The sequence below is a fragment of the Lynx rufus genome, unplaced genomic scaffold (assembly GCF_022079265.1).
Source record: "Lynx rufus isolate CCGP_SWC_20201006 ecotype Redwood Valley unplaced genomic scaffold, mLynRuf1.p SCAF_2, whole genome shotgun sequence".
Lineage (NCBI taxonomy): Eukaryota > Metazoa > Chordata > Mammalia > Carnivora > Felidae > Lynx > Lynx rufus.
In genome coordinates, this window is record NW_025814834.1 from 54,914,340 (window position 1) to 54,930,024 (window position 15,685).

The 15,685-nt window shown below is 38.3% G+C and overlaps 1 protein-coding gene across 1 annotated transcript in view; it reads left to right on the forward strand.

The window, feature by feature from the left end:
- The window catches only part of CCDC141 (coiled-coil domain containing 141), a 205,516-nt gene that overhangs the window by 163,487 nt on the left and 26,344 nt on the right, over positions 1–15,685 (forward strand). Inside the window, exons 15-18 of the mRNA XM_047085862.1 lie at positions 1,167–1,355; positions 3,093–3,272; positions 4,982–5,131; positions 15,499–15,639. Of these exons, the coding sequence (XP_046941818.1) occupies positions 1,167–1,355; positions 3,093–3,272; positions 4,982–5,131; positions 15,499–15,639 (660 nt within the window). The remainder of the gene's footprint in view (positions 1–1,166; positions 1,356–3,092; positions 3,273–4,981; positions 5,132–15,498; positions 15,640–15,685) is intronic.

Here is a 15,685-nt window from a genome sequence, read left to right on the forward strand (position 1 = left end):
CGAGGCTTGAACTCATGAACCATGAGATCATGACTTGTGCCAAAGTCAGACACTTAACCAACTGAGCCACCCAAGCACCCCTATTTCAGATTCTTTAAAGGTAAAACTGATATAGCATAAAACTACCTCCTACACACACACACACACACACACACACACACACACACACACACACACACCATTGTAGCCCATGATGAAGTCTTTTCTATAAATTCTTAGAAAATTCAATTAGCCTACATGTTAGCTACTTTGATATACCTTGTGTTATATGCCTACTGGCATTTTGTGTATGTATGCATGCATGTGGCCCTGCATATGCATGCGTGAGTAAATTCATCTAAGTCAGGGGCCATTCCCAAGCTTCATTAGTTCTGTCACTGTGGTATGCATATATTTGATGCCCCTATGCTTGATTTCAATTTGAAGACCTTTATTAGGCTACTCTTCTGCAAAGTATTTCCTTAGCCTAAATGATTTCCACTACTTTTCTCCTTGATATAAGCTCCATCCCTGACATTATAGTGGCTTCCTCTTTGAGTTGTCCAGCATTTGCAAGTTCTGTCCCAAAATCTGGATTCCTACAAGGGGTATCTGAGTGGTCCTAGGGAAAAGGAAGCTGCTTTATCCCTCTCTACATGTGGTGTCTATTTGTGGATTCTGGGATGACTGTTTTTAAAGTAGCATATCTACCACATTGCTCAGCTGGTAGTTCATTCTGATCATTCTGTTATCATGAAGGACAAATAATTCCCCCAATGTATTTTTAGACTTGTCTTCTCTTGATGTTTTTATCATACTGATTCTAGTTTACATTAAATATCAGAGATGATCATGGCTTCATAAAATATCTAAAATGCATTCATTTAACAGATAACTGGAGTATTTGGTCTGCCACAGAAATATGTGACTTTCTATTTCACCACCTAGCTTTGAAACATGTTTTTTTGCATTTATAGCAAAATTTTTTTAATTTCTAAGAAGATGGGAATAGAATAATGTATCCTTAGCATCAAACACAAAGCCTGGATTTGCAAGGATGGGGTGGGGCTGACAATAAATAATAGTTAGCAAGTGAGAGAATAGTGATTGAGACCTTCCTATAGTCAGTTATAAAGGAAAAAGCTGTCTAAAAGCTGGATATCTTTTATTTCTTTCAACTTCTTTAGCAACTGAACGTTGAAGTTCAATACATTGTAAAAGAATCAGAAGAGTTAACTGGCAAAGGAGCCCCTGTTAAAGAGAAGTCTCAACAACTGAAGGAGCTTATTCACCTCCATCAAAAACAGCAAGAGAGAATCCAAGATTATGAGGATATCTTGTACAAGGTAGTCCAATTCCATCAAGTTAAGGAAAAGGTAGGATTTGTCATGGATATCTGGAAGACCCTCAGCTCTATTTTTTTTTATTATTTATTTATTTATTTATTTATTTGAGAGAAAGAAAGAGAGAGAAAGTGAGCAGTGGAACAGGCAGAGAGAGAGAATCTCAAGCAGGTTCTATGCCCAGTGTGGAGCCCAAGGTGGGGTTCGATCTCATGACTGTCATATCATGACCTGAACCAAAATCAAGAGTCATATGCTTAACCAGGTGCCCCAGGACCCTCAGTTTTAAATTATGAAATTAGAAGGGCACCTGAGTGGCTCAGTCAGTTAAGCAGTGAACTCTTGATTTCAGCTTAGGTCATGATCTCATGGTTCACGAGATCAAGTTCCACATCAGGCTCACACTGACAGTGCATGGAGCCTACTTCTGATTTTCTGTTTCCCTCTCTCTCTGACTCTCCCTGGTTCGCACTTGTTCTCAAAATAAAGAAATAAACTTTAAACTATGAAATTAGAAATAAATTATTGTGTAATAAAGGCCAAGTTGCTTTTTCTGGTATCAGAAGTTTTCCACAATCTGGCCTTTAACTTTTTCTCACTAGCTTCTATCCTCCCTTACATTCCAGCCAAACTGAGCTTTTCTTTGTCCCTTAAAGATGATGCACACCTTCCTCACTCCAAGCCTTGATTCTCAGGCTGCTATTATCTGACAGGTCCTTTTTGCTCTTCTCTACTATTTAAACTCTATCCTTGCTTCCAACAAGCCTACCTTACTTGGAGTGATTTGTTTCTTTTCTAAATTCCCAGAACTTTCATAGTTTATCTCACACATCTGTCATTTTTAGTATCTTGATTCTTAATTACTTTCTCCCTTCAAGTGTAAGCTCTCTGAGGAAAGAAAATAAATTCATGTGTTTTTTGAGGTTTTTTTTTTTTGTATCTTAAGTACCTGACATTAAGGAGTGCTTAGTACAGGTTCAAGTTATTAGCTTCTACTTTCTTTTAAATGTTTACTTATTTATTTTTGAGAGAGAGAGAGAGAGAGAGCAGGGAGCAGCAGAGACAAAGGGAGAGAGAGAATCCCAAGCAGGCTCTGCATTGTCAATGTAGAGCCTGATGAGGGGCTCAAACTCACAAACTGTGAGATCTTGACCTGAGCCCAAATCAAGAGTCAGATGCTTAGCCAAATAAGCCACACAGGCATCACGTTATTAGTTTCTATTAACAGAAAATGGAGATGTGTTGATATCCCTTTAAAATAGCCTCTGGGGGCGCCTGGGTGGCGCAGTCGGTTAAGCGTCCGACTTCAGCCAGGTCACGATCTCGCGGTCCGTGAGTTCGAGCCCCGCGTCGGGCTCTGGGCTGATGGCTCGGAGCCTGGAGCCTGTTTCTGATTCTGTGTCTCCCTCTCTCTCTGCCCCTCCCCCGTTCATGCTGTGTCTCTCTCTGTCCCAAAAATAAATAAACGTTGAAAAAAAAAAATTAAAATAGCCTCTGAATTTACTCGGATCACAAGCCTAGATCTTGCAAAGGTTTTAGGCTATGACCTTCTTTAACAGAACTGGTAGTATTAGTTCCTCAATTTTACCCTCTTGGTTTGAAGCCCTGTAACATTTATTTGTCTATAACACTAGTAATTATAGATGAGCTTGGCAACATTTTGACCAGGTAGTAAAATCGGTTATAGGAAGTAGGCTTTTTGTTTAAAAAAAAAATCTGTCTTCCTGAAAATATGAAACCCATGTTAATTGTTAACATCCTAAATTTCAGCTGGGTCATCTCATCAAATCAAGAGAAATGGAGTTTTTAGAACAGCCAAAGGAGCTGGAGGATGGCCACGAAGCCCAGGTTCAGCTCAGTCGCTCTCAGGAGAAGCAGGCACATATTGAGCAGCTCCATAAACTGGCCCTTTCCCTGGGAGTGGACGTCATCTCTTCAGTACAGCGACCTGTAAGCAACTTAGAACACCATCATTCATATCTAACTAAAGCTGAGAGTTGGGTTATTATAATATCAATGAAACCAGGCAGATTGCCTAGTACATGTTAAGTTAAAAAATACATTAAGCCACTGGGATAGTTATTTGTGGTGAATGTCTACCACCTATAACAAAAGAAAAAATATTTAAGGAGAAAATCTGTTTATACAAGTCTTGTTTTATACACCTATTCTCATGCTAATTAAAAATAGAATTGTAGAGTTGTGTTGTCTAATATGGCAGTCAATTTTTCACCTTTGAAATGTGCCTAATGCAATGAAAGAACTGAACTTCTAATTTTATTTATTTTTAATTAATTTAAAAAATTTAAACTGACAGTGTAATTATGGGAAAACTTTTATGTGTGTTGGGAACAGCTTGGGTATGTGAATCTACATTTTAAATTATCAACTATGAAATTTGAATACAGATCAAGTATTTCTGACAGAAGTTTAGCAACAATTAACTAGATTTCAAAGACTTAGTATAAAAACTGTATTAATATTTTCTACCTTTGGTTACATATTAAAATGATGATATTTGGACATATTCGGTAGAACAATCCACATTATGAAGATGAATTTCACCTGTTTCTTTCTTACTTTTTAATATGACTACTACAAAATTTTAAATTATTCATGTGGCTCAGATTATATTTTGATTGGACCAATGCTGCTTTAGCATTTCAGATCTGGAAGGTATTCTAGACATAAGCCAGCCCACAACACTCATTTTATAAAAGAAGCATCTGAGGCCCAGAGAAGCTGCTTAAGCCATGAAAACTCAGAATGGAGGAGCCTCCTGGCTTTGCAGAAGGCTTGGGCACCAGTCATTGGACATGCTTTATGCCAGTGGACTGACATTAACAAAGGAGCCTAAAAGAGAAGAAAATATTTCCAGATCAAATTTTTCTAAATAATATATTGGACTCTGATTTAAAAAAAAATCCCTTTCTAAATTCCTAAGTTTAGTGAGAAAAGATTGTTTTTTCTATCCAATATGTATAACATTAATAAATCATAATGGTCAATTTTATTTCAAAGTTCACTTAAGATATCCATTAAACTATATGGAATGCAAAGAACATAATTTTTTTAAGCTAAAAGACAGAAATACAAAATAGAATCAGTTTTTACCAAGAAGGAACTTTCTTTCTAAAGAGTTTTATTTTATTAGTAAAGATATTACAAAAAAAAAAGTAAGACATCTCACTTTGCACAAATAATATAAATTGTTCTCTAACTCTTGTCTGCCTTGGCCTCAGCAGCCCTCTGTGCTGAGCAGAGATTGGTGCACTTCCATAATGAATCTGAGGTTAAGTTCAAGTTGACAGGAAAATTATAGTGCAGAAGCTGAAGGTTTCCGATGCATATTTTATGCTTTTGAAGTAAAAATTATACCTTATAATAAACGATGTCTTTGAAGACTTGGGTGTGATGAGTAAATCTTCAAAACTTAAGTTTCAAGACTGGAAATGCAATGGTTTGCCTTCCCTGACATGTTGGTGTCTGGCTTCTTTCTGAAATCATTACAGCATATTCAGATATGCTTGAGGTAAAGTAAACCAGGAACCTAGTTTTTAATGTCCTCTATGAGTTTCATAAAGCAGGTAAATAGCACATCCGTCTCATTGCTGTTTTGCCTGTTCCCTTTGTCACTTGAGCTTCCGTTCCATTTTCAGAACTGCTCTAACATTTCTGCCAAGAACCTGCAGCAGCAGCTGGACGTCCTTGAGGGGGATGGTGTGAACTTGCGTGCCAAAGCCGAGGAGTATGAACGGACCCTGATCCGCTGCTTGGAGTACTGCACCACAAGGGACAATATAAATGAGGTGGGGTGGTGGGAGTGAGCAGCGATATTGCCAGAAGTTGCTCTGAACCTAAAGCATGTGGCTCAAGTGTCTGCACCCATGCACACACAATCAGGCGACCATTTATTCAATGTTGACCTTTAATCTACCAAGCAATAGTCTCAGGGCTCTGAAAGTTTGAGTAAATTTCAAGCACCCAAGTCAGTATGTTGTCAATGAATAGAAAAACCTAGAATGTACCATTATGGCCTTTTGTTTGTTTCCTTATCCCCACCCAAGGCTGTACAGCAGTTGCTTGCTTGAGTGGATACAGCCTGTCAGGTTAGAAAGAGTGATGCTGTCTCCAGGCAGCCAGCTCCAACCTGCTGAGATTCTATTTAAGCACCATTGACTCATAGTGAAGGGGGTGCCAAGGGCCAGGGGAGCAGGCTCTTTGCCTCAGAGGCTACAAAGTATTATCACCAAAATCAAGTGGCTGGTTTCATGTTTACTCAAATGAAGTAGCCTACTGGCAAAACAACTTCTAGAGAAAAAAAGAGTAACATGAAAGTCAACCTCTGCATCCATGCTCCCCCTCACGAACACATAATTCTACCTCCTCTTCCTCAATTCTACCCAAACCCAACCCCCAAATATGTAGTGAGTCACAGTCACCTTCCCCTAGTTAAACTTCCATTTAAATAAACCTACCCTTGGGGAAAAACACAGATCAGGATGGCAAGGGTCCTGATTTTTTTTTAATTTACATCCAAATTAGTTAACATATAGTGTAACAGTGATTTCAGGAGTAGATTCCTTAATGCCCCTTACCCATTTAGCCCATCCCCCCTCCCACAACCCCTCCAGTAACCCTCAGTTTGTTCTCCATATTTATGAGTCTCTTATGTTTTGTCCTCCTCCCTGTTGTTACATTATTTTTGCTTCTCTTCCCTTATGTTCATCTGTTCTGTGTCTTAAAGTCCTCATATGAGTGAAGTCATATGATATTTGTCTTTCTCTGACTAATTTTGCTTAGCATAATACCCTCTAGTTCCATCCACATAGTTGCAAATGGCAAGATTTCATTCTTTTTGATTGCCAAGCAATACTCCATTTATATATATATAAATATATATATTTATATATATATATATAAATATATATATTTATATATATATATATATATATATATATATATATATATATACACCACATCTTCTTTATCCATTCATCCTTTGATGGACATTTGGGCTCTTTCCATACTTTGGCTATTGTTGACAGTGCTGCTATAAACATGGGGGTTCATGTGCCCCTTTGAAACAGCATACCTGTATTCCTTGGATAAATGCCTAGTAGTGCAATTGCTGGGTCATAGGGTAGTTCTTTTTTTAGTTTTGTGAGGAACCTCCATACTGTTTTCCAGAGTGTCTGCACCAGCTTGCATTACCACCAGCAGTACAAAAGAGGTCCTCTTTCTCCACATCATCACCAACATCTGTTGTTGCCTGAATTGTTAATGTTAGCCATTCTGACAGTGTGAGGTGGTATCTCATTGTGGTTTTGATTTGTATTTCCCTGATGATGAGTGATGTTGAGCATTTTTTCATGTGTCGGTTGGCCATCTCGATGTCTTCTTTGGAGAAGTGTCTGTTCATGTCTCTTGCCCATTTCTTCATTGGATGATTTGTTTTTTTGGTGTTGAGTTTGAGAAGCTCTTTATAGATTTTGGATACTAACCCTTTGTCTGATATGTCATTTGCAAATATCCTCTCCTATTCCGTCAGTTGCCTTTTAGTTTTGCTATTGTTTCCTTCACTGTGCAGAAGCTTTGTATTTTGATGAGGTCCCAATAGTTCATTTTTGCTTTTGTTTCCCTTGCCTCCAGAGATGGTGTTGAGTAAGAAGTTGCTGCAGCCAAGATCAAAGAGGTTTTTGTCTGCTTTCTCCTTGAGGATTTTGATGGCTTCCTGTCTTACATTTAGGTCTTTCACCCATTTTGAGTTTATTTTTGTGTATGGTGTAAGAAAGTGGTCCAGGTTCATTCTTCTGCATGTTGCTGTCCAGTTTTCCCACCACCACTTGCTGAAGAGACTGTGTTTATTCCATTGGATATTCTTTCCTGCTTTGTCAAAGATTAGTTGGCCATATGTTTGTGGGTCCATTTCTGGGTTCTCTATTCTGTTCCATTGATCTGAGTGTCTGTTTTTGTGCCAAGGGGTCCTGATTTTTGACTGAGAACTGACAGCAGAAGACAAGGTACTATATAATTCCAGACTTATCTCCATTTAGAGTAAAATGTTTCTGAGTCCATTAGTCACAAGTCCATTACAAAAGTAGGTACAGGAAAAGGAAGCGGTAAAGCTTCTCTAACATTCTGTTAGCCTCAATTTACACATTTTCTCCAAAGTTATCTTCTTTCTTCCCATCGTCCTCCTCCTTCTCCCCACCCTGTCCCCTGCCCCTTTCCCCTCCTCTTCCTCCTCCTCCTTCCTCTTCTTCTTTGGTAAACTTTTGTTTTGCCAAAAATCTCTCTCCCTGCAGGGATGTTCAGCTCTAGACTGACTGAAGCCACAATTGGAGGAGGCTAAGTCTTATTCCTAGCTCCCTATGGCTGTTTCCATCTTCCTGAAGTGCTGTGGCATTTATGGAGCTCGGTCCCCCTGTTCAGGCCCTTCCCACAGTGGTTCTATTTACAGGCTGCCTCGTGATGTGCCTCTGCTGGGAGCCAGCTAGCCAGGATGACAGATGTACCTTGTAGTCACAGTAGGGACACCCTAGGATTGTCTGTACCGTAACAGGAATGAGCAACCAGATACATGTGGGTTTGCTTTAGGAATCAGATAACACTTTAACATGATCTTAAACATTAAGAGAACTAGTCTTCCCATTTGCTTCTACTTCATATCCAACTAATCTTTGATGTAAGTTACAATTTCACATTTAAAAGATCTTTGAGGGGCGCCTGGGTGGCGCAGTCGGTTAAGCGTCCGACTTCAGCCAGGTCACGATCTCGCGGTCCGTGAGTTCGAGCCCCGCGTCAGGCTCTGGGCTGATGGCTCAGAGCCTGGAGCCTGTTTCCGACTCCCTCTCTCTCTGTCCCTCCCCCGTTCATGCTCTGTCTCTCTCTGTCCCAAAAATAAATAAACGTTGAAAAAAAAAATTTTAAAAGATCTTTGAAAATCTTTGATCTATTTCTTCTTTCCTTCTTATAGAAATGTAGTAGGCATGTCACAGTTTAGCATCCACATCCTGGAATTTCCAACCATAAGCCTAATGGGAAAATAAGCAGAAGGAATATTTTCAGTACAGTTTAGTAAAATAAATGTATGTATGCTCTAGTTTTATTGTGAAGATCAAAGTGCAGATGGGTAATTCCAAGTGGTGAAAATATTTATACACTTAGAAATTTTTTTAATGCTTTATTTATTTATTTTTGAGAGAGAGGGAGAAAGAGCACAAATGGGGGAGGGGCAGAGAGAGAGAGAGAGAGAGAGAGAGACAGACAGACAGAATCTGAAGCAGGCTCCAGGTTCCCTGCTATCAGCGCAGAGCCCAACATAGGTCTCCAAGTCAGAACTACAAGATCATGACCTGAGCTGAAGTCGGACGCTCAACTGCCTGAGCCACCCAGGCGCCCCTAGACATTTTTATTATATTATAGTTATTAATATTTGGTGTAGGTACTTGAAACATTATATAAAATTAAAAGCAATAGTTTACACTACTTTTTGGTATAAAAAAATGAAGTCAGACACCCCACTAGGGAACTAAACCAAACATTACATTTGATTTTTTAAGTTAATTGGAAAACACATTGTTTTGCTTCTAATGTGCTTAAAGTGCTTCTTGGAAGTTCACAGATGCTGAGTTGAAGTAGATTTTGAAAGATCTCTACTTTGACATCTTCATTTTTAAGATGAGAAAACTGAGGTGTGTAAGATTTTCACTTGAGCAGTGTGCTACCAAACTGCAGAGTTTCTGTTCATGTTGTGTTAAGGAGTCAGCTTTGGGCCAAAAGCTCATTTATTGGGCATTGGCATTTATTGGGCACCGACACACTGTCACTTGCTAATCTCAGAGTTCATTACTCGTTCCTGTTTTAGCCCATTCAACTACTGCATGGTCTAATGTTCCACGAATCCTTTTTCTGTGTTTTCCTCTTCTAGCCTTATTTTACGACATATCTGTTACAAGCTGTTTATATGCTGATGCTAATAGCACAGTTCCTTTGATGATGCCCTAACTAACTTACATGGTTATAACTGCACTAAAGGCCGTCAGAAGAGGACTCAGTACCTCAAGGCAAAATGAAGTGGGCTGTTCTAAATATGATTTTTTTAAATGTGATATGATATTCTGTAAAGATAACCATGGTTTTGTGCCTTGATTATCTTTGGGTAAAATATTCTCATTGTGTAATTTTATACACTATGTAAGACATAGGAAATTGTAAAATCTCATTTTCTCCACATCTACCTTCACAGCCTTCAGACTGCCAGATTTTGGGGAGTTTTTTTTTCATTCATTTTACCCAACGATACATTTGTATGCATGAATGTTGAATTTCACTATATATTTTCTTGCCTGGCAACATAAATAAGCTGTTAATACACAAGGCATTTACAGACACTCTCTGTGGTAATATGTGACGGAACACTATTAGTTACTCATTCATTTACATATCTTCATTTAGAAATGTAATACGTTAATATTGAGCATGTTTTCTACCTGCAACTTGACCAAAAAAATTACTTTTACATTTACATAATGTTCATGGAAATTTGTAACTGGAGTCTATTTATGGGTCACAAACAACTACCTTGCTGAAAAAAATAGCAATGACAGAATTGGGTTGGTGTCCATTCTTCCAAAATAAGTTTTGCAAACAGAAGCTTTCATATAATTTTATTTTTTTAGCCAGAAATTTTTATACTGCAGCAACATCAGGAAGGTAGCAGAAAAAGACTTAGTGCACACATAGTATATTCCATATGTCAGAGTCTCATGTTCCACTTACACACATTTTTATGTCAATTTGGGTGAGTCGGTCATCTGAGTTACAGGGATAGAAGGCAGATTAGAAGCAGTAAATTAGAATCGAGGGAGAGACACGTATCCAACTAATAAAATCAGACTTCCTGACATTGTATAGCACTTTGCTATTGATTGACAAAATGACCATGGAGAGTCACCCACTGGCAGGACAAGAAGCAGAAAAAGAATGCATGGATGCGGAAAACATGCAATGGGGCAGCATTGTGGTATAGTAAAGGTATTCCAGATTGATAGCCCTCACTAGTGATTTTAAGAAAAAACTAAACTATCATCATTCAACACATATCACCAATGTGGCTACTATGTACTGGACCACAAGACTACAACAGTCCTCAGGAAACATGGAGTCCAGAGTGAATTAAAGCCCATGGGACTTCAAGTCACAATGAGTCGTGACCAGGCCACACTGTGGGTCCATTCAGAGGGTATGTATAAGAGAATAGGAAAGATTATAATTTGTTCTGAAAATGCCCATCCCATAGGCATAAAATGTGTTAGAAGTTTGGTGTTTAACATCTGCAAAGTGACTCTTTTTCCTGAAGAATATAGAGAGTTGAAGTTTAAAATCATAGTTTTTGGGTGCCTGGGTGGCTCGGTCGGTTAAGCATCTGACTTCAGCTCAGGTCATGGTCTTGCAGTTCGTGGGTTCAAGTCCCTCATCGGGTGAGCTTGAGCCCCACTTTGGGTGAACATGAGTATTGCTTCTCTCTCTTTCTCTCTCATTCTCTGCCCTTTGGTCACTTGCGCCCCCCAAAAAATAAATAAAATAAAATAAAATAAAATAAAATAAAATAAAATAAAATAAAATAAAATAATAAAATAAAATAAAATAAAATCATAGTTTTCATGTCCAGAAAATAAAACAAATATGAAGACAGTGAACTTGCAGAGTTTGTAAAATACCCATTACTGAGACATGCTGCCACATCCAGTGTCAAATGGAGCACCCATCTTCTCTGTCCAAGCTGCCCCACTTCTGCTGCTACAGTCCTGGCCCTGAGCACAGCAGGCAATGGTGCAGTTGCCAAGCAGAAGGAGGCCAAGGGAGCCTTGTCCCCAAATCTCTCCAGGACTTAGGCTTAATATTCTACCCATAATTATTGTAGCAAATAATTCAGGTTGAATTATGAAACTTTGGGTCCTTTCATTTCAAATGCAAGTATCCCTGGGCCATAATAACTGTGAAGCCTCTGTTACTCAAAATGAACACCAGAAGGCTTTTTTCTAAAATGGGCGAAAGGATGGGCAAGAAATGAAGCTCATGAAGTGGACCTTAAGAGAAATGGACTGTTGATTTTGTATTTTTGATTCTGGCCAAACCTGTGCCATAGGTCCAATGAAAGGCTTTTGTCTTTAATGTGTTTCCTTAGTTTTAAAATATCCCATTTCCCTCACATAAATTGGCCTTGCCAGCTCCAGACTCACAATAATACATTCTTCTGCCAAAGCAGCCTTGACCAGCTTCGTCAAGACTAAGAATAGCAAGCCAGCCTGGTTGTCATCAGCCCCTTTTGCTTCTGCTTCTTCCCAAGGAAGCTTTGTTCATTCCTAACCCTGAGAGAGGCTTACTGCTCCCTGGGAAATCTGGTGACGATGTTCATTCTGCTAGTTTCAAAAGAACTACAATTAAAAAATTTTTTTAAATGTTCATTTATTTTTGAGAGAGAGAGAGAGAGAACACACACACACACACACACACACACACACAGAGATAGAGTGCAAGTAGGGGGAGGGGCAGAGAGAGGGGGAGACACAGAATCTGAAGCAGGCTCCGGGCTCTGAACTGTCAGCACAGAGCCTGATGCAGGGCTCGAACCCACAAGCCGTGAGATCATGACCTGAGCTGAAGTCGGACACTTAACCGACTGAGCCACCCAGGTGCCCCCAAAAGAACCACAATTTCAAAGTCTTAATACTTTTTTTCCTAATTATACCTCTATTAACTTAGTCTGCATGTTCCATAACAAATATGGAGGAGCTGAACAAGTAGATAGATTGGAAAATCACATTATTCATTAGAAAAAGAAAATGCTCCTGGTGTTTTAAAGACTTTTAGAAAAAGTTGTTAATGTGGATTATAACAACATTAAAAATTTTCTAATAGGGTAAACTCTCCCATCCAGCTTTGGGTGTTCTTTCCTGCTTATGTCCTCCTGTTGAGCAGTTGTCTTGGCCATTTTCACCATTCCCCATTGTTGACAAGCTAACTAAAGTTAGAAACAGCTGCAGGAACAATGATCCCATAGCCAAGCGACCATGGCACTCAGTTTCTTTAAAAATATGACAAGTTATATGGGGATTAGATGGGAAGTTAAGTTTTCATGTTGGAACATTTAGGTAAGAAATTTAGGCACGATTAGATTTTTCTGAAAATCTAGTTGCTAAAGGCAGTTTGTTCATGTTGCCTTCCGCTTGTATCTGCAATAGTCTGAAATTTGATCTGGGAAAGGTACAAGATTTAAACTGCATTTCTGGTGGGACCAAAAGCAAAAAGTGCCAGCAACTTTGTCAAAGGAGCTCATGTGTCAGAAAGAAGCTGAGTCCGTTTCACATACCCATAGTGCCATGAGCATTCTTTGGTCTTATAAATCATCTTCAGTGGAAGTGCATACATTCTGAAGAAACAGAAATAAAATTGTGCTCATCATTTACCAGTCTTAAATTTTTTGATCCAAAGTAGATTTAAAATTTCATGGTTTAGAATTACAGTGCTAAGGCTCAGCCTTTCTCCATTCATCACATAGTTTTCAAATAGATGTTGATCTTTCCCATTTCAACAAGCCGATGTAATCCAATGATTATCAGATTGATGACAGAACCCCTCTTCCTTTCTCTCGACTGAAGTGTATAATATATATCATGTTCCAATACGAGAAAAAAAGAATATAACATTTTATTTTCTAATGGATACGTGTTAGTGACAGGACATATATTTTCCCTGTTCTTTCCTCTTTTCTTATGTTTATTTTTATTAAAGATAAAAATTATGGGGGCGCCTGGGTGGCGCAGTCGGTTAAGCGTCCGACTTCAGCCAGGTCACGATCTCACGGTCCGTGAGTTCGAGCCCCGCGTCAGGCTCTGGGCTGATGGCTCGGAGCCTGGAGCCTGTTTCCGATTCTGTGTCTCCCTCTCTCTCTGCCCCTCCCCCGTTCATGCTCTGTCTCTCTCTGTCCCAAAAATAAATAAACGTTGAAAAAAAAATTAAAAAAAAAAAAAGATAAAAATTATGTTTTAAATTGTGGTAAAATACACATAACATAAAATTTACTACCTTAGCCATTTTAAGGGTACAGGTTAATGATATTAAGTATATTCACACTGTTATACTTCCATTACCACTCTCCATTTCCAGAACATTTTCATCATCTCAAATAGAAGTTCTGTACCCATTAAATAATAACTCTTTATTGAGACCATCTTTTTTAATACAAGAATCTGTATTTTAATACAAGAACTATCCTCAGATAGTTGCTGATTGTGACTTTGGGGAAAAAAGTTCCTGCCAAAGCTCTATGTGAATAATGCAGGATGTAGTCCCTTTGTATTTTAATCCCATTTGTTTTTTCCCCCAGTAAAATCAAACATGTGCAGATTAAAACACTGAATGTCAAAGAAGTTAAATATTTATTGGTTATTTCATAAGTATAGCAACAGAAATATGATCTTCTCAAATATTTTCCTGAGTTCTAATAGAGAAATAGTTTTCAAATTTTGGAACTATAGTTCTTTCCACCTCTTCAGAATGTTACTGATTTATCAGTTTCAATGTTTAATATGGTCTCTGTGCTTGGCTTAATTGGTAGCTTAAAACTCATCTTCAACAATTTCATTTACCATATAAAATAAACAACGCCGATTAGGTATAGGTGTGTCAGGTGCAAAATTGCATCAGCATAATAATTTCCATGCATGCAAGTCTGCCAGGGCATTTCTAGATAATCGTCTCCAAGAAATGGTAAAGATAAAGTCAAGGTTCTGTTTTTATAATATGCAGAATTTGAAGTAAGCATTTTGAGAAAGGAAATATTTTTTTAGGGCAGATATATTTTTTTATGCATTACAAGTCTAGAATCTGCATGTACACAGCTCTTATTCCCTTCCAAATAATTTATTTGCTGCCATTGAAAAGAATTTTAATATGCTTCTGACTTTTCTTATCATTGCTCAGATTTATCAACCATGACATTGTTCATTTTTTGCTGTTAAATGCTTCCATGTAATCTAAGGAGGTTTACGTTTTCTCTGTACTTCCCCCTTGCTGATAATATAAAGAACCTGTCAATATGTTTATCTTTCTTGAATATGGAGAAGGGCACAGAAAGTGGTGTGTTTAATGGAATGGGCTGCTAGAACTTTGGTCACTGGTAAAGGTGACCTGTGTGTTCTCCAGGCTGTCATGATGCATGCCCTAGTCTCAGTTCATAGCCCTATGCTTGGTTTATACACAGGTTAGCATTGCCATCAGTGGTGACACTGTCACTTTACTTTGGATTGGAAGGACATCTGAAGTTAGTGGCCTATACCTAATAAGGAAATCTCTTCTGGAAACTGCTCATGAAAAATAACTTTTTTAAACTGGATTTGGACAAATAAAGTACTTTTCCTACTAAATCTCATATTGGGTCTCCTCTTACATCTCACTATTGTCCTCAGTGGTCTGTATATCAACTCTTCATTGACCTCTTCAACAGGAACAGCTCGTTGGAGCCTCATAAATTCATACCTGATGGCCATAAGGGTGCCTTGGGGCACCTGGGTGTCTCAGTCAGTTAAGTGTCTGACTTCGGCTCAGGTCATGATCTCACTGTTGGGGAGTTCAAGCCTCGCACCAGGCTCTGTGCTAACAGTTCAGAGCCTGGAGTCTGTTTCAGATTCTGTGCCTCACCCTCTCTCTCTGCCACTCCCCTGCTTGTGCTCTCTCTCAAAAATAAACAAATAAACATTAAAAAAAAAAGAGCCTCTGGAGGTAAAAGGATCTGGGGCAAATGCTAGCGCACTGAGAATAGAATGAATGGGGGCATTTGATGTCAAATCAATACAAATAAGAAAATTTGAGTTGTTGAAAATCTATGGTGTGTTAACAATTGTCATGTTTGGAGGCCAAAGGATATTCTATACTTATAAATCTAATTATAAATTACAAATCAAGAAGTACAAAGAACAGTTTATGCTTACTTATATTTTGGGGATATGTTTAATTTCACATATACCAGACTTGTTTCCTATTGCAAAATCACTGAATACATTTTGAAGATTATCAATATCTTGAAGTGTTTAGACTTTTTATTTTTTACAAGTCAATATTAGTGTCCTCATTTTAAGGAAATCACCTCTTTCTTTTTACTGAACTACAGCTCAAAGAGTCATTCAAAGATATAAAAAAGAAATTCAACAATTTGAAGTTTAATTACACTAAGAAAAATGAAAAAGCTCGGAATCTGAAGACTCTTAAATATCAAATTCAACAAGTTGATGTGTATGCTGAAAAAATACAGGTAAAGCGAAAGTGTGGGTGGTGCATTTGTGTGCGTGCGTGCGTGC